This window comes from Narcine bancroftii, chromosome 6 (genome assembly GCF_036971445.1).
Source record: "Narcine bancroftii isolate sNarBan1 chromosome 6, sNarBan1.hap1, whole genome shotgun sequence".
Lineage (NCBI taxonomy): Eukaryota > Metazoa > Chordata > Chondrichthyes > Torpediniformes > Narcinidae > Narcine > Narcine bancroftii.
Window position 1 is genome coordinate 33,210,010 of NC_091474.1, and position 20,659 is coordinate 33,230,668.

At 37.1% G+C, this 20,659-nt stretch overlaps 1 protein-coding gene across 1 annotated transcript in view; it reads left to right on the forward strand.

Annotated features, from left to right (window-relative positions):
* Window positions 1-7,680: 7,680 nt before the first annotated feature.
* LOC138737290 (docking protein 5-like) overlaps window positions 7,681-20,659 on the forward strand; it is a 180,698-nt gene continuing 167,719 nt past the window's right edge. The window contains exons 1-2 of the mRNA XM_069888042.1: window positions 7,681-7,779; window positions 12,862-12,969. Coding sequence (XP_069744143.1) covers window positions 7,681-7,779; window positions 12,862-12,969 — 207 coding nt within the window. The remainder of the gene's footprint in view (window positions 7,780-12,861; window positions 12,970-20,659) is intronic.

Below are 20,659 nucleotides of genomic sequence, written 5' to 3' on the forward strand. Positions count from 1 at the left end.
GATAGAATATCTTAGAATTTTGTTGATAGCAATGAAAATTGTCAACCAAAAGATTAGGTCATAGGACACCCTTCAGAGGACATCAGAGTGGATATGATGGTCAACAGGTTGCAAACTTTACACAACCTTCAGATGACTGGAATGTTTCCGTCACTTGAAAATATTCAGAAAAATGTTCAGCTGGTTTCAGAGCAGGTGAAAAGTGAAGAAAATGAAAGTGTCTCTTTTTCTCGTGGTTATTGGGAAAACTCATTCAATATTTATGATAACTTTGATTTGAAATTGATAAAACAGCACGAGACGTAATAAAAAAAAATATTTGAAGATGCAGAAATCTAGTCAAAACTGTGACTTAGAAAAGTAGTTTTTTTTCTCCATGGATGGAAATAAATGGAATAAAATGTAAGCAAACTCAGACCCCCACAAAAAGGCATGTGAACTTTAAATGCCAGAATTGTTAATAAAGAATGGAATTATTTGCAGTGGATAATTTACTCATAGGATAAAAGAAGCTGGTGAAAGAACAAGATGTAACCCTTGATAAAGTATAAAGAAGAAAATAGAATAAACAAAGGATTGAACAGTAAGGAACTTAAAGGCATCTGTGTAAGTTCTAAGGAAATTAAAAACTATAAATTTTAAATCAGAAATGATTTCTGAATGTAGTGATCAAAGTTCAAAAGGAAAGATAAAATTGTGTAGTTAAGTAGGAAGATAGGTTACTCTACCAGATTTGATGCAGAGATAGAGGTGCTAATTTTACACATCTTCTGTCGGCTGTTCTGAATAGAAATCATGCTTGAACAGCATTGGACTGATGAGCACCTTTCTATCTTCTATGCTTGCACATTGCAGGGTAATGGAAAGAGATATACTGGAGGTCAAATACCAGCACATTTAATGTCCCTTTTTGCTGTTAAACTCCACACTATATCCAGGGACAGAAATTAGCCGGACTGCATCTGGCCATCCATCCCGAAACTTTGACCATTCCTTATTCTCCCACTGATGCTCTTTGACCCACTGAGTTTCTCTGGCAAATTGTTTTTTTTTGTTTCCCTCAGGCTGTAACTGGTAGCCATTTTGTCACTGCCCTGAATGGGGGGAAAAGTAAGTCATTTGTCTAATCAATACTTTGAAATTGATGATAGTTTTGATTTTAAACTCATTTCTATAATTTCAATGTTTTGAAATTATTATAATATTTCTAATGTTTTATTAATTTCTCATTAATTTATTTCTTATAATTATTGAATATTAGAGACATTTAGAAACCCTTTCAATGGTCTCTGTTAGTATAAGCCATTAAGGGGACCTGTGGCCAGTCCTTAGAGTCCCCCTCGAGATTATCTTTACTCGCTAACAGTTCCAATTTAGGGGTAATTCTCGGACCAGAGACTGTAGGCAGGGACGTGGGTGGGGGGCGGGGGGCTGGGCGGGTGAGGTCTGAGCCATGTGGGGATCAATATAATATTTGAAAGATATTCTTGTAAGTTTAAATTTAGGATTCACTACCTTTGAATCACTAAAATCCAATGAATGAAATTGTATGCCATTTAGGAAATACATATTCCTTGACAGCATTGTTCTGATCATTCTTCTGTAGACAAAATCATCCATTTCCACACTAGCATAGTATGGGCTTCTCAAAACATGGGGTTTGACTCAGAAAGATTGGCCAGATTGTGGGAAGGTCAAATTGAAACCTATTAAACAGGGATATGTATTTGATGACAATGAACTGAAATAGGTTTGGTAACATTATTAGCACTGAATCTATTCAACATTAGATTTACAATTTTCACAGTGCAAGCAAAAGTATCGGCAGCCAACTTCCAAACGGAGTTTATCAACAGCATATATTTGATGCATGTCTTCCCATAAACAATATCACTCTTACTCCAAATTGTGCAGACAGATCATCTGATATGGCTGGATTCATGTGACAAAAAAACAAAAGAACATAAGAAATAGGAGCAGGAGTCGGCCATTCAGCCTGTCGCACTTGCTCTGCCATTCAGAAAGATCTGATGATAGGCTCACCTCCAGTCATTTGCCTTTTCCCCCATATCCCTTAATTCCCCAACCATGCAAAAAGACAATCTTGTCTTTACTGAGGTAGCCTCCACTGCTTCAATGGGCAGAGAATTCCATAGATTCATCATTCTGGGAAAAGCAGTTCCTCCTCATCTCCATCCTAAATCAATGACCATAAATATCAAGGCTGTGCCCCCAGTTCTCATCTCCTCTACCAGTGGAACAAACTTATCTTTCTCTATCTTGTCTATTCTTTTCATAATTTTATACATTTCTATATGTTCCACTCACATTCTTCTAATTTTCAGTGCATACAGCCCCAGATGATTCAATCTCTCCTCATAGGCTAACCTCCTCATCTCTGGAATCAATTTAGTGAGAGCTGTGGTTGAGTGTGTCCCCACCAAATCATTTAGGGTTTCTCCCAATAAGAAGCCCTAGATGAACAATGAAATCCAAAACCTGCATTGGGAAATCAGAAGTGGAGAGAGTATGCACATTTAGGTTCTTGGGAGTCACTATCTCGGGGGATCTTTCCTGGACCCAACACACCAATGCACGTCAGCACCTCTACTTCCTCTGGAGTTTGTGGAGGTTTGGTATGACACCAGAAATCCTAGTAGATTTCTACAGATGTGTGGTGCAAAGTGTGCTAGTATGGGAACACCAATACCCCTAACCATAAAGCCCTCCAAAAGGTAGTGGACGTAGCACCGGATATTACAGGCAAAACCCTCCTCACTGTTGAGTACATCAACAGGGAACACTGTTGTCAGAGGGTAGCAGCAATCATCAAAGACCCACACCACCTAGCACCAGCTCTGTTCTCACTGCTACCATGAGGAAAGAGGCTTAGGCACCACAAGACTTGCACCACCAGGTTCAGGAACAGCTGCTCCCCCTCCACCATCAGACTCCTCAACAACAAACTCAATCAGGGCCTCATTTAAGGATTCATGCACTTTAATGATTTTCTTTGCTCTCTCTGTATTGCACAGTCAGTTTGTTTACATTCATTATCTGTTTACAGTTCTTTTGATTGTTTATGTGTTTATGCTGTGCACATTTTCAATTAGTGGTAATTCTGCCATGCCCTCAGGAAAAAGGAATCTCAGGGTTGTATGAGATATCGTGTATGTACTCTGACAATAAATCTGAAATCTGAACCTACTCTTGCACTGCACTGCCTTCAAATGCAGAAATGTACCAGGGATTTCTAGTTCTGTGATCTTCAAAAACTGGTAATTGCTTACTGATATATTAGGTGCATGAACACCTATGGAAATGCAATGATTTATCATGTTTATTTGTGCATTATATACATTGACTGAAGTTGGATAAATTCAGCTAAAAATGTTACGTGCTCTCCATTTGTAATCTTTGGAACCTAAAAAGTAGTTTCCATTAATTATGTGCATCTGTGTTTTGGTGTAGAAATGGATATACATCTGAATTAATGAGCGACATGGTTAAATCTATCATGGTGCCAGCGACCCTGGTTCTATTCCGGCACTTTCTGCAAGGAGTTTGTACGTTCTCCCCATGTTTGCACAGGTTATTTCCCTTGGTGCTCTGGTTTCCTCCCATCCTCTGAAAATGTATGGGGTCGTAAGTTAACTGGGTGGCATAAATAGCTGAAATCATCTCTACCATGATGTCAATGAGATAAATAAATAGAAAAAAGAAAAATAAAGAATAACAGATGTTTGTGTGATTCCCCAATTACTTTTGGGGACAGAGGAAAAGGATTCCTTTTTTCCCTTATTACTGGTATGGGTCACTTATCATCTGTTCAGGCAAAGACTGCACATACGTCCATGGTCCTGTAAGGTTATAATAGAGTTCAGAAATCCTGATCGGAGAATGGGACGTAGCAGACGTAACCAGATGTATGCAACAAATTTCTGCATGTAACAAGTGTATCTCATATCTTTTGTATACAAAGCCTTACGAATGTAGGTACTGTACTTTCTATCCATCATGGTTCCCAAATGGAGCAAAACCAGTACTAGTGATGGGCAATAGGCAAAAGAGAAGTATTGATTTGGAAGTGAAACAAAAGGTTATTAAACAACACAAAGGTGGAAAAACAGTGAAAGCTATTTCTCGCGATTTTGGCATCTAGCACTCAACAACCCTCAACAACAAAGAAAAAAAATTCTCCAAGCTGTTGAAGGATTGGCTCCACTGAAAGCTACAAGGCTAACACAAATGCAAGAGGGGCCTATATCAGAAATGGAGAAATTGCTAATCATCTGGATCGAGGACCAAACACAAAAGCGAGTCCCTCTCATCACATTGACGATCACTGCTAAGGCATGAAGCTTGCTCCAGATACTTAAAGAAAGTGCAGGACCAGACTACAATATCGTTTAGTGATAGCTCTGGGTGGTTCAGGTGCTTCAAACAATGTTTTTTGCTGTATAATGTGAAAAAAGAATGGTGAGTCTAAGTGCTGTTGCAAAAGGTGCAGAAGAATTTGTTGAAACCTTACATAAACTAATTGTAGAGGGAGGTTATTTTCCCCAGCAAATTTTTAATATGGATGAAACATCTCAACTCTTGAAGCGAATGCCTGAAAAGTCCTTCATCCATATGAAGACAAGTTGATGCCAGGCCTTAAGGCTTTTAAAGACAGAGTGACAGTGTTGTTTAGAGGAAATGTTGCTGACTACAAGTTATTTCTTATTTGGCATAGTAAAAATGTAAGGGCTTTCAGAACATTAAACATCCTTACTGGTTTTATTCCAGGAGGAGTAAAAAGTTCTGGGTGACACAAATGCTGTTCCAGGATGCCCTTCTCTATTGCTATGCCAGAGACTTGGAAGAAGGCATACTTTTCAAGATTTTACTAATTGTAGACAATGCTCCAGGACATCTCCGTTTCATTGGTGATCTCCACCCCAATATCAAAGTGCTGCTCCTCCCACCAAACAACGCCTCTTTAATCCAGCCAATGCACCAAGCCTTTGCTCAGGCTGTTGTTTCAATTGATGATGCTCGCAAGACACTGATGCAGCTCTGGAAGGAGTACAGCATTTTTCACTGCATGAAGAACCTTGCTTGGGGCTGTGATGATGTGACCAAAGTATTATGTGCATGACTTTAAGGGATTTAAAAAAGATGATGACATTTCAAGGATTAATAGATATGGTAGACCACAACCTGAACCCAGATATAGATGATGAGAACGCTGAAGAACTCCTAGAGGTGGTTCCTGAGGAAATGAAGAGTTTGTTACGTCTCAAACCAGCATCAACAGAAGACTCGATTCAAAAGGGTTAAATTTTAACTCGATATTTATTAATGAATATTAATAATATAATGTCATAACAAAATTAGCCCCACTTTAAATATCTGTAGCAAATATGCAGGTATCATATATTTAGAAACAGTGTGTATGTGGAAAAACCCAGACCATTAGAGTCTGAGTCCAATATTCAAAGAGGAAAAATCACCAAAAACACCAGGTCAGTCAGTCAAGTAAGTCAGTCCAAAAACATAGTTCACAGAATTCAATCTCAAAGTTCAATGTACAAATTCAGTTCTTTAACTGATAACAAAGTACGTTGTATTGAATGTTGGAGAGAGAAATGACTGATGTTGGAATGGAGTAAACTTATGAGGCATGTACATTTTACACAGCTCTCCAGCTGCCCTCTACCACTCTAACTGCCATTCTGCCACTCCAACGGCCGTTCACTGCTTCACAGCTGGATTCTCCCTTTGCTCTCGAAAGTTCTAAGCAATTAGCAAGTCAGTCCTCAGCTGTACCATAAGTTGCACAGAATTCTTAGCAGAAATCCATCCTTTATAATGACAGTCCACAGTCCAAAATGTCAGTCCATGATCCATAACAAGTTGCTGGAACTAGAGCAAGAGTGAATAGCTGAAGGAGAGGCAAGGGAAAAGTAAACTGCAGAAGGAGAAGAACAGGTGGAGAAGAACAGGTGCAGAAGAGGTTCACTGTTAAGGGGTTAGCCAAATTCATTGCAAACCTTAACAGTTTGCTGAAGAGATGGATGTAAACACTGAACACTTTTCACTGATCGACTGGAATGCTCATTCAGTGTTTGCTGCATATAAAGAATTTAGGAAGAAAAGAAAAAAGTGAACTAGGCAAATAGCACTGGACATGTTCCTGAAGCAATCGACACCTCCCTTAGAAGAGCCTCCGTCAGGTCCTTCAGGCATTACAGAATGACCCGAACCTCTTCCAATGGAAGTTGAGGACAGTAATAAAGATGATCCTGATCCTCTTGGTTAAATTGTGTGTCATATAGGCTAAGAAAGTGTTTACATAAAAGTTTAAAAAGTGAAAAAAATTTTAGTTTAATTTAGCGTAAGTTCAGTATCCCTCATAGCTTTGCTAAGTATATACAATAATATGGTGTTTGCACAAGTTCTACATTGCATAATGCCCAATTTCACAGAACGTATCATGGATGTTAAGTGCCGCATTCCTGGTATTGCCTCACTTCAAATCTTATTTCACAGTGCCCTCCATAATATTTGGCACAAAGACATTCTCCCCCCCCACCCCCTTTATTTACTCCTGTGCTCCACAGTTTTAAATTTGTAATCAAACAATTCACGTGATGAAACGGCATATTCTAGATGTTATTTGTATACTTTTTGGTTTGATCATGTAGAAATTATAGCAGGTTTTAAACCATACTTCCCCGCCCCCCCCACCATTTCAGGCCACCATAATGTTCGGGACGTTTGACTACACAGTGTTTTGTTGGTTCAGGTAGATGAACCAGGCTTGCTTCTAATCTTTGGAGTCTGTAATTGCCATTGTTCAACACGAGGACTAATGTTGCGCCAATTAAATTCAAAGAAGCCCTTATGAGGCTGAAAAACAAGAATAAAACAGTCAGAGACATCGCCTAAACCTTAGGATTACCAAAATCAACTTTTTGGAACATCATTAAGTAAAAAAGAGTGTACTGGTGAGCTCAATAATTGTAAAGGGATTGGTAGCCCAAGGAGGACCTCCACTGGTGATGACAGAAGAATTCTCATCCCCAAACATCTGTCCGGCAGATCAAGTGACAGGTGTGGATATGTCCATGACTACTGCCAGCAGAAGAATTCATGAATATAGAGGCTACACTGCAAGATGCAAACCACTAGATAGCCACAAAAAAAAAACAGGATGGCCAGATTGCAGTTTGTCAAGAAGTATTTAAAAGAGCCTGCAGAATTCTGGAGAAAGATCTTGTGGACAGATGAGACAAAGTTGAACCTGTATCAGGCTGATGGCAAGAGCACCATGTCATGGTATAAAGGAACTTTATGATCCAAAGGATACCACCTCATTTGTGCCACAGGAACTGGTACACTGCATTGATGTAGTAACTGCTGATGGCAATAGCAAAATGAATTCTGACGTGTACAGAAACATTTGCTCAAATTCAAGCAAATACCTCCAAACCAATTGGAAGGCACTTCACCCTACAGCAAGACAATGATCCTAAACATACTACTAAAAGATCAAGGGAGTTTTTCAAAGCTAAAAACTTGGAAATTCTTGAATGTCCTTGCCAATCACTCGGTCTAAATCCAATTGAGCATGCCTTCCATATGCTGAAGAGAAAACATAAGGGGAAAAGCCCCCGAAACAAGCAGGAACTGAAGATGGCTGCAGTAGAGGCCTGGCAGAGAATCACCAGAGAAGGTGCTCAGAGCCTGGTGATGTCTATGAGTCACAAATTTCAAGGAGTCATTGTATCAAGGGTAATGCAACAAAGAACTAAATATGACAATTTTAACACACACACACACACACAATTTCCCAAATATTATGGTGCCATGAAATGAGGGGACTGGGTATTAAAAAGTGCTGTGATTTCTACATGGTCAAACTAAAATATATGCAAATAATCTTGAATAAAATCAGGTATGTGCACTTTAATCACATGTGAATTGTTAGATTTCAAATTTAAAACTGTGAGGACAAGGGCAAATAAAGGGAAAAGGTGCATTTGCCCAAAACATTATGGAGGCATTGTAATCTAATTTTACTTTCATAAATTCCCTGATAATAAACATAGCTACAATAGTTTACTCTAACGAATGCTTCTGAAAGTCCATGTTATTGTCATTCATTTATAATACACTTGTATTCAAAATAAAATTTACTTTCCATTTTGCATCCATTCCAGTTTAAATAATAAATAGGCAGTGCATGTAACGGATTCCAAAGACAGTGGCACAAGTTAAAATGGGATAATGGATTTGAGAAGTAAGATCAACTGTGATCTTGTTTAATGTTGATGAAGCTTGGCCCAGTCCTGCTAATGTTACAAAATATTCTGACTTCCTTATCAATCAGGTTAGGCTTGTGATATTAAATAATTTCTCCCTATTTTGCAATGAAAAGCATTTGCATGGAATTTATCCCATTGAAATGAGTTTGCACACCACATATCATCCTCAGCATATTAGAAGGCACCCAGGAGTTTCTGCCTTATCAGGCAGCAGTCTCGTAATCAAGCACATTCCATAAATAAGAAGCTGACGTGAATTGAGATGTAAATACTAAACATTTCATTTGCAGAGACAATATAAAGGTTGCTCAGTGTAAAGTGCGATATTGATATTAAATTGCCTTTGTTTGTGGAAACTCACCCATTACATTAATTAAAACAATAGGTACATTCTGCATTCAGGCAAAAGGTACAGAAGCCTGATTGCCTGAAGGCCAATATATCAGTTCAAGAACATTTTCTTTCCATCAGCTATCAGGCTCTTAAATGCTAATTAGGGATAGCTCTGATATCACAAAAGGGCTGTCTACCCTATTGCTAAGTCACTTTTTTTTGCACTCGGATAACTGAATATTTATTATCTATTTCGATTTTGCACTTATTGCCTCTTAAGTTCAATTAAGTATACTATCAAAGCTTTTTTTGTTTTTGTTTTGCAAAGTAATTGTTCAACTGCAGCAAGTAGGAATTTTGGTGCTGGTCATCATTATCAGGTAGGTACCTGTTTACTCTGGGAGTAAACTGGTACCAATTTACTGCTTCAATTTTTCATCAATGTTCAATTTATCAAATAATATTCTATTAGTTAATTGTATGTGATAATGATATACAATTTATACAATGTGCACAAGCACAGCATTTAACACGATTGGGAAAATAAAGGTGAAAAGATGCTATTTTCTCCAGATGTCCACTATATTACAACACTGGCAATGACCCGGTAAATTGATGATTAATTACTGGGTTCAAATGCCAGTGTGAAAGGGGCTAATGACACCAGACTGTTGACTGCAAATAATGTGTCGGATTATTTTCCAGAGAATGGAATTGCATTCGGACTCTATAACTCTTTCAGGAATCTGAAGGACAATCCAGCTGAGAAACAATCTGATTGGCTCATGACTATGGGGATAATGAGGGTAATTGGCTGATACTTTATCATGGAATTATTCATGGGCTTGCAGTTATCTGTGTAAATACCAAAAGTAACATCGATAACTCATAATTTGAAAGGAATTAAAGAGTAGCAAGAGAATGCATAGAGGGAGTTGCTTAATTTTTTTGTGTGTTGGGTTTCACAGCTAAAATGCTATGAACTTCAATTTTCAAAAGTTGAAATCGTATCCTAGAGTTTACCAGCAATGATAAAATAATTGATTTAAAAAAAAAACAACCCATATATGTCCATTGGTAAAATAGAATTTAGGCTGCTTAACTTTAACTTGTGAAATACTAGAGAAATGATAGATTTTTGAATCGTGTGGAATCTGAATGGCCCACTTCCTCAAACTGGAAATGAAGGGTAAATTAAATAACATCTTCTATCAAGTGAAATCCTGGACTAGAGTGATCTATGTTATTAAATTTTTAGAAGATTGGTATTCAAAAGATTGAAGCATTACTTTTGCAACAACATAGTTCATAATGTCGATGTAATTATACATGCATATCATAGCATGCACATACCAATAATGTAAAGTTTCTTATTGGTAATGTCAGTCGTGCATTACAGCTTGCAATAGTCACTCAAAAATAATTTCTCTTTGTCTTTTAATGGTAAACATATTAAACAGAAAAGACTCTCTGTTTTGTATGTGCAAATTTACATGGATTCTATGACTATTAATAAGCCACGAGAAGGCAGCACATTCACATGGGGTGTTAAAAGCTGCTAAAATAATGTGACTGTATATCTCAATAGATTTCAGACAATCGATAAGTTTTGAAGTTGCTATCCTGCAGCTGGGGATGAGTTACAGTTCCTCAATTTTATTTATTTATTTATTTTTATTTTAGACATGCAGCACAGTTACAGGTCGTTTCTGCCATTGAGCCTGTGCTTCCAATTACATCCAAATGGCCTACGTTTTTGAATGATGGGAGGAAACCAGACCCCCCAGGGAAAACCCATGCAGACTCAGGGAGAATGTACAAACTTCTTACAGACAGCCCAGGATTCAACCCCAGTCCCGATCGCTGGCGCTGTAAAGATGTTGCGCTAACCACTATACCAACAACATTTATTGGAGTTAAACATATATAACTGATGTATCGGGCCTGAGCCCTTCTTCAAGGTATGAGTAAAAAGCAAGTGGTGCCAGAAAAAAAAAGGCTGAAGAGAAGGAAAGAAAGGGCAAGGGGAGGAATACAGACCAACAGTCAAAGGGTGTTAATTGGATATTCTTGGTCCTCACCTGCATATCCTCCATTACTGGCATATCTGCCCTAGCCACCTCTGACCCATGTACAACAATGTACATACACCTCATCCTCTCCTATCACCCCACTAACCTCCACATGCAGCACATCATCCACCTCCATTTCCACCACCCCCAAACATGTCTTACCCTCTCCTCCCCTTTCTGCCTTCCACAGGGCCTGCTCATTCTGTGACTCCCTCATCCTCTCATCCCTTCTAACCAATGGATCCCCCAGACCACAGGAAGTGTAACAACCCTTGTGCTCACACCACCTCCCTCCCTACCATTCAGGGACAAAAACAGTCCTTCCAAGTGAAGCAACACTTGTGAATCTGCAGGAGTCATCTACTTAATCCAGTGATCGCATTGTGGTGCCCTCTCTATTGGAGAAACTGGACAAAGGCTGAGAGATCAATTCATTGGGCACTTGGGTTTTTCCACTGTAATATCAGTGATTTCCCCCAGGGGCAATCCATTTCAATTCTTCACCCCATTTCCATGCTGACATGTTTGTCCATGGTCTTGTGTACTGCCAGACTGATACTCCGCAAATTCCATCTGGGTACCATCCAACCAGGTGCATTCTTGTTTCCTTTAGCACCCACACCCTCTCCCATCTATCCTTATTTCTCCTTTCCTCTAGCTCGGTGGTTTTCAAACTGACCCCCTGAACTTGCATTCCATCTTAAACATTCCCTTTGCCATAAGTACTCTGTGATTAGTAAGGGATTGCTTAAGGTGGTATGTGAGTGGAAAGAAAAAATTTGAAAAGCAACAATTGACTTGTTATGTGCACGGTTTCAGCGCTCCAAAGGAAATGGGCCAATGACAATTTTTCTCAAGCAAAATATTTCAGTAATAATTGGGTCTAAAGTAGTGATTCTCACCCTTCCCTTCCCACTCACATCCCATCACAGAGCACCGATGGCATAGGGGTTACTTAAGGTGGGATGTGAGTTTGGGGGCAGGCAGTTTGAAAACCATTGCTCCAGCTCTTCCAACTGACTGCTTTCCTCCAGATCTTCATTCACAGAGCCACGCCTCCCCTATCAATTCTCACCTTTCCTCTCCTGTTCTATCCACGTCCGATGTTCAGTTCTTGTCAGTCGGTCTGTGCTCCTCTCCCACCCCTTTCCTTCCCTCTCCCCAGTCTTAATTCAGGCACCTGCCTGTTTTTTTTTACTCATACCTTAAAGAAGGATTCAGGCCTGAAACGTTGGCTATATATCTTTAACTCCTATGGACGCAGTGAGACCTTCTGAGTTCCTCCGTCATTTTTATTTTCACTTCTGAGAATAGATGTCTCTTTCAATTTCTCATCATTCAAGGAAAGTGCTGTGATTTCAAATTTGAATAACGTCACATTTTTCCACATTGTATTCTGTGTGCTTTATCATCACCCTTTTCTTTACCTGTCCATATCTTCCACTCACTGCACACTTCTAACCACCTTTGCATCGTCAGCAGGCCTCGCTATATTACACGATCCTTTCCTCCAAGTCATTGATAGAGATTGTGATTATAGATCATCCAACTCCACAGCATCCCAGTGATCATCAGCTCCCATCCTATTTTCTGCTTTTAATCCTTTAACATTTTTATCCACCCCAGTGTGCAACCCCTAGTGCCATGTGTCCTAAGTATGTTTATCTCACATGTGGAACCTCATTGTGAAGTCCAAGTGCACCAAAATCATTAGTTTCTCTTTCTCAGCTCTGTTAGTTACTTTCTCAAAGATCTAAGATTTCTAAAAATTGATTTCTACTGTAAATCTGTATTATTTCCAATAGTACTTTTCCACTATTGCGGTCAGTATAGGGATGCAGTGCTAATTTTTTAAGGTCCCAGAGCTCACCAAAAACAGTGACAAGGAGGTACCAGAGTTGCCCCATGAGGTGCAGGAGCTGCCCCTGAGGTGCTGGAGTAGCACTCCTGCAACACTGCACCCCTGGGTCAGTATAATTGGTTTATCGTTCCTCTATTTCTATTGCCAGCACATCCAAGAGCAACCTTTTATCATATTTAATTTGGATTTGTCTCTAGATGCATTTTTTTCATTATGGGTGTATCATCATCACCAGCTAAAACAGAAAGATTTGATATGTGTTCTTTTCTTTTATGCATTGTAGATTTACCAGAGGTGCTGGCTTGTGTTGAAGAAAGCATCCAGCAAAGGTCCTAAACGACTGGAGAAGTTTTCCGATGAACGAGCTGCATATTTCCGATGTTATCACAAGGTAAGCTGTCTGTTGACAAATGGAATCAGATAAAGAAAAGTTGTTTCAGATTTTAGGTTTATAGTTGAAATCACATACAACCCTGAGATTCTTCTTTCTGCGGGCAAACTTTCCACAAAACAAATAGAGAACTGTTAATAGATAATGAATATAAACAAACTGAGCAATTCACAGAGAATAAAAATATAAATAAAGTGCACAAGTAAGAGTCCTTAAACGAATCTCTGATTTAGTTCGTTGCTGAGAAGTCTGATGGTGGAGGGGTAGCAGCTGTTCCTGAACTTGGTGATGAGAGTCATATGGTACATATAACTCTTGTGCTTTCATGATGCTCATCTTGAATACCATTGTTCTATCAAAACTTTAAAACTTTCTTTGTTGGTAAAAGAAAATGATGGGACATAATTTGAAGTCATTATATCATTCTTTGAATTACTTATTCTTATTTGCCAGAATTTATTCTGGAGTTGGTTTACAACTCTCTGTAGCTGGCCACTGTCTCACCTTTATTAATGTCAACTCAGACTATATGAAGGCCAATTCCAATTCATTTCCAATGAGAGTTGAGCTATCTTAGCATCAACAAGCACACAATTTCACTTCAAGTGACATGTTAAAAAGACATTTTTGTTGAATTTCATGGAAACATTTTTTATACGGTATATTAACATTCTTATCAGAAGAAAATGTGGAGAAAAGAGATTATAAATTTAAATGATATTTTATGGAAAGCTCAAATGTTAAGTATACAACAGAAATACACTTGAAATTCTGTTTTGAGTCCTTCTAAAGATGTCACAAGGCAATTCAGTTTTGAAATATAAACACTGATGTAATGAAGAGAATCAGACAGTCATTGGGAACACGAGTGTCCACAAACAGCAATGTGATAACAAACCAGATCATCTGTCTGAGCGGCATTATCTGAGAAATAAATTCTGGCTTAGCTGCAGGCGTATCTGAAAAGTCTTAGTACATCAGATACGTGTCAAGAAACTGACAGAGAGGAGGAAGTCACGTGATGGAGTAGTGACTGGTAAGAAAATACCAGCCCTCTCCAGAAAAGTAAAGAAAAAGCAAAGCCACAAACACAGAAACCATAATTAAAAATAAAAGTGTGGAGAAAATGGCCGCAAAGAAAGAAAAACCAAAAACAACAGGAAGAAAAGAAGGAAAGACGTCGGAAGAGAAAGCTGAAGGCCTTACCTGTACGAGGAGGCCCGCCATGGAGAGAGAAGCCCACTCCCTGAGGTCAGTGGAAACCCTGAGCGCAGGATGACAAAGATGGACAAGACAAAAACAACACCGACGGGAGGGGGGACCAGCTGAGGTGTAGATCTCCACAGCTTAAACAGACAAGAATAACACGACAACAAGAGTCCCAACAGGAAAACATAGAAGATAACAGAAACAAGAAGGAAGAGAATAAAAAAGGAAATCAGAGAAACAACAGATGACCAACCCAGAGGAAGAAGACCAACACCAAGACACCTTTAATAAAAATAATAAAAACAAAAATACCCAACAAAATAAAATAAACAACCCAACCAGAAAACCAGAAGAGACAGAGGTAAAGGACACAGATCCTGGAGTGGACTCAGAAGAAGAGGAGGAAGAACACAGAGAAATGGAAGATGAAGGGAAGGGACAGTACATGGATAAAAAAAATTCAAGAATATATGGAAACAGTAAAAGAATGACTGACCACAAGAATTCAATGAAATAAAAAGAAGAATAAAAGGTACAGAAGAAAAAGTGAATAGATTAGAGATGGTCATGACAGAAATAGGAAAAAGAGTAGACAAGGTGGAAGAACGAGAAACAGCCATAGAAATGGAGGTGGATGACTTAAAAAAGTTAAAGAAACACAGGAGCTGTTAGCTCAGAAGATAGATATAATGGAAAACTATAATAGGAGAAACAATATAAAGGTAGTGGGCCTTAAGGAAGATGAAGAAGGCAAAAATATGAAAGAATTTATAAAAGAATGGATCCCCAGGGTCCTAGGAATGCCAGAATTACAGGAAGGAATGGAAATAGAAAGGACACACAGAACATTAGCCCCTAAACCACAGCCACAGCAAAAACCAAGATCCATTCTGGTAAAATTCCTAAGATATATGACAAGAGAAAATATATTGGAGAAGGCAATGAAAAAAATAAGAGAAGATGAAAAACCACTGGAATACAAAGGTCAAAAAAACTTTTTTTCAACCCAGACATAAGTTTTGAACTCCTAAAGAAGAGGAAGGAGTTTAACGCAGCAAAATGGACCCTATGGAAAAAAGGTTATAAATTTATGTTAAAATATCCAGCAGTGCTTAAAATAGTTATCATGGGGCAGCATAGCAAACTGTTCTCGGATCCGGAAAAAGCACGAAAATTTGCAGAACACCTACAAAACAGACAGAGAGATGAAGAGATGTAACAAGAACAAAAATGACAACAAACTATATATAAAGAAGAATAAAGTATAAGTAAGAACTAAGAAGGGAAAGAAAAGGAAGTTAGGAGGGAATTAAGACAGTGAGTTTGTTATATGTGAAGATTAAAATATTTTCTGGCTGGGTGGGGAAGAATAACAGTCACTGCGAAATCAGTTGACGCTTGCGAGCAGGTTCGCAAATCCAAATGGAGAGGGGAGATGTGGTTGCCTGACAAGGGACAAAGGGCAACTCAGAGAGGGGAGGGACTATTGGAGTTAAAGGAATTTTAGATATGGGAATAGTGGAAATATTTTATCATTTTAGAAATGTTGTCTTACAATGTGTTCAAAAAAAGAAAGCAGAAATGGATAAGAAGGGAAGGTGGTGATGAGGAAACGGAAAGGAAAAATAAACAAAGTATGAAATGGCCATGTTGAACTATATGACTTTAAATATTAATGGAATACATAACCAAATCAAAAGGAAGAAACTGTTAAATTTACTGAAGAAAGAAAAAATTGATGTAGCATTCATGCAAGAAACACATCTAACTGAAGTGGAACACAAGAAATTAAAGAGAGATTGGATAGGACATATTAACAGCAGCATCATATAATTCAAAAGCCAGAGGAGTAGCTATATTAATCAATAAAAATGTACCAATCAAAATAGAGGAGGATATAATAGATCCAGCAGGGAGGTATGTAATGATAAAATGTCAGATATATTCAGAATTTTGGAATTTACTCAATGTATACGCATCTAATGAAGAAAATCAAAAATGTATTTTTGAAGGTCGCAGATACGTAAGGGAATATACTAATAGGAGGGGATTTTAACCTTAATTTGGACTCAAACATCGATAAAACTGGAAAAAAGACTAACAGAAAGAACAATGTAACCAAATTTATAATTAAATCGATGCAGAAAATGCAACTTTTGGATATATGGAGGAAACAACACCCAAAGGAAAAGGAATATTCATATTATTTGGGTAAACATAAAACATACTCAAGGATAGACCTATTCCTGATATCAGCCCATATTCAAGGAAGATTTAAGAAAACGGAATATAAAGCTAGATTGTTATCAGATCACTCACTCCTGTTATTGGCAATAGAGCTGGAGGACATCCCACCGAGAATGTATAGATGGAGATTAAACTCCATGCTACTTAAAAGACAAAATTTTAGAGAATTAATTGAGCGACAAATTAAAATGTACTTTGAAATAAATATGGAATCAGTGAAAGATAAGTTTATACTATGGGATGCAAAGAAACCATTCATCAGAGGACAGATAATAAGTTATGTAACTAAGATGAAGAAGAACTACAATCGGGAAATAGAACAGCTGTAAAGGGAAATAACAAATACTGAAAAAGAATTAGCAATAAAGGAAGATACAACTAAAAGAAGAGAATTGACAGACAAGAAAATAAAATATGAAACACTACAAACATATAAGGTGGATAAGAGCATAATGAAGACAAACAGAAGTATTATGAGCTAGGAGAAAAAAACGCACAAAATACTAACGTGGCAGCTTAAGACAGAACAAATTAAAAGAACGGTATTGGCAACAAGGAAAAAGGACAAACAAATTACATATAACCCAACGGAGATCAACGAAAACTTCAGGGAATTCTACGAACAACTATATCAAACTGAAAACGAAGGGAAAGAAGACAAAATAGATGTATTTCTAACTAAAATTGAACTACCAAAATTGCAAAGAGGAGCAAAATAAATTAATAAAACTATTTGAAATAGAAGAAATACAGGAGATATTAAAAAAACTACTGAACAATAAAACACCAGGAGAGGATGGACTCCCAATAGAATTCTATAAAACATTTAAAGACTTATTAATTCCTCCTCTCCTGGAAGTAATGAACCAGACTGAAAAAACACAAAAGATACCAGATTCATGCAAAACAGCAATAATTACAGTAATACCAAAGACAGGGAAAAATCCACTAACACCAGCATCATATAGACCAATATCTCTACTTAACACAGATTATAAGATAATAGCTAAACTATTAGCAAACAGATCGGCCAACTGTGTACTAAAAATAGTAAAAGTAGATCAAACTGGATTTATTAAAAAAAGATGAACAACTTACAATATCTGTAAATTCATTAACTTAATCCATGCAATACAAGGCAACAAAATTCCAACAGTGGCTGTTGCTTTAGATGCAGTGCAAGCCTTTGACAGAGTAGAATGGAATTATTTATTCAAAGTACTACAAAAATTCAAACTACCAGAGAAATATATTAATTAGATTAAAACATTATATAAGGGACCATTGGCAAAAGTGACAGTAAATGGATATATATCAAACCAATTTAAATTAAGCAGATTAACAAGGCAGGGATGTCCACTATCTCCCTCACTGTTCGCATTAGCTATAGAATTGTTAAGAACAGAAAATAAAATAAGAAGGATAAAAATAAAAGAGAAGGAATATAAAATCAGTCTATTTGCAGATGACATTATATTATACTTAAGAGAACCAGAAATATCAATAAAAGAATTACGTAAGAAATTGAAGGAATATGGAGAAGTATCGGGGTACAAGATCAACGCAAATAAAAGTGAAGCAATGCCAATGAATAATGCGGATTTCTCAAAGTTTAAGAAAGAATCACCATTTAGATGGCAAACACAAGCTATTTGATACCTAGGTATACAAGTAAATAATAATCTTGGCCATCTATATAAACTAAATTATCAGCCATTAATGAAAAAAATTACAAGATGACTTAGAGCACTGGAAAGACTTACCACTAACACTGATAGGAAGGATAAACTGTATTAAAATGAACATCTTCCCAAGGATACAATACCTATTTCAATCATTATCAATTCACCTAACAGAGAAATTCTTCAAGGAGCTAAAGCTAAAGAGCATAAGGAAATTCTCATGGAAAGGGGGGAAACCGAGGATAGCACTAGATAAATTAACAGAATGGTACAAACAAGGAGGCTTTCAACTACCAAACTTTAAGAATTATTATAGAGCAGCACAATTAAGATACCTATCAGATTTTTATCAAACAAGGGAAAAACCAGATTGGACCAGATTAGAGCTAGATAAAATAGGGGAGAAGATACCTGAACACATACTATAAGTGGGATGAAAAATTGGTGCCAGATAGGAATTCACCAATATTGCACCATCTGCTCAACATTTGGAAGAAGATTCATGTAGAAAGGAATAAATTAAATTATCAACTACCAAAATTAATAGTGACACAAAATCAACTAATCCCTTTCACAATAGATAACCTTTCCTTCAGCGAATGGGAGAGAAAAGGGATCAAAAGAATAGAAAATTGTTTTTCGGGAAACAAGTTATTATCTTTTGAACAAATGAAGGACAAATATAATATAACTCAAGATACAATGTTTGCATACCACCAACTGAGAACCTACTTGAAGGACAAGTTGGGTGACAGTCTGACGTTACCAGAAGGAAGCAATTTTGAATATGTGATCACAGACACAATGATAATTAAAATATTTATAACAAACATGTACATCAAACTGCAAGAAAAGGAGAACGAGGAAACAAACTGTAAGCCTAAACAAAAATGGGAAAAAGATCTAAACATAAAGATAAAGAATGAAAATGGGAAAAGCTATGCTCCGGAACTATGAGAAATACAATAAACATGAGGTTATGCATGATTCAATATAATTGGTTACACAGGCTATACATCACACCCCAAAAGTTAAATAAATGAGACCCAACAGTATCAGACAGATGTTTTCACTGTAAGAAGGAAACGGGAACAACAGTATATGCAATTTGGGCATGTGAGAAAGTGAAAAACTTTTGGGAAGATCTAAACCAGATATTAAATAAAATCACAAAAAGCAATATACCAAAAAACCCAGAGATCTTCCTTCTAAGTAATATAAGAAATAAAGAATTTAGACTCTATTTGGATGGAGCACAAAAAAGATTTATTATGATATCCCTAGCTGTAGCAAAAATATGTATTATGTTAACCTGGAAATTAGAAGACAACTTGAGAATACAACAATGGTACATAGAAATAAATAAATGTATTCCATTAGAAAAAATAACATATAATTTAAGAAATAACATCACAATATTCGAACAAATATGGGAACCATACATGAAACACAATAGAGAAATCATACCACGGACCTCCACCACCTAAAATGACAGAAGGAGAAGACAATGAAATGAACTGTCCCTGTATGTAAAAGTAAAAGACAAAAATTTCTTTTTTATTTTTATTAAGTGATGACATTGTTTAACGTGTTTAATGTATCATATAAATTGAACTTTGAATAAATGGGGAGGGGGTGAGGGAGGGAGGGAAGGGAGGGGGGGAAAGGGGAGAAAATGACACTGTATATATTCAAGAGAAAAATGTCTATGTATTTTGGTCAGTATGGTTCATAGCGTGAAAATTTAAAAAAAAAAGAACTGACAGATAGAAGCAAATTAACATTTTGGTTCAACGACTCAAGGTTCTGATGAAACATCGTCAACCTTATGTGCCAACCCTGTGTCTTTAATCTGCTGAGGATTTCCCACAATTCCAATTCCCCCTCCCATCTTCAAAACATTGCCATCGAACCTTGTGCATAAACCTAAGAGTACAAGAAGGGCCTCTGTTTGTCGCCTCATCAGACATGTGGCACCTCCAACAGTGCTGCAATCCATCATAACACTGTGGAATGTTAAGCCAGATTTCTGAATTAAAATCTCTGGAGTGGGTACTAAATCCTCAACTTATGAAGTGCTTCTAAGAGTTACAAGTCAGAAGAGAATACATTGCTTGTCAAATTATTTATCACGTTGAAATGGTTTTGCTGTTTAGTGCTGCTAAGAATGAGAATTTATATATCTTTTATTGTCATGTGTACCAAGATTTGGTTTAAAAAGTACAACAGGGAGTGCAATAATAAATCAAAGCACGGAGTGAAGTATTCCTTGGACAAAGTACAGGATATGGAGAAAATGCAATTAAACAGTGCAAGGGTGTTATTTTTTTTTTGAATATTTTATTTATGTTTTAACCACCAAATAAAATTTACAGTACAAATCTTTAAAATAGTTTAATTCATTATGCATGTGGTATGTGTATGTATACTTCTCCCTAAAGCCCCAAGGAAGAAGGAAAAAAATGAAAAAGATACAAGATATAAGAAGAAAGACCAGAGATTGTCCAGAGAGTCTTTTTTCAGAAATCATTTACCATCAAATAAAGGTTACC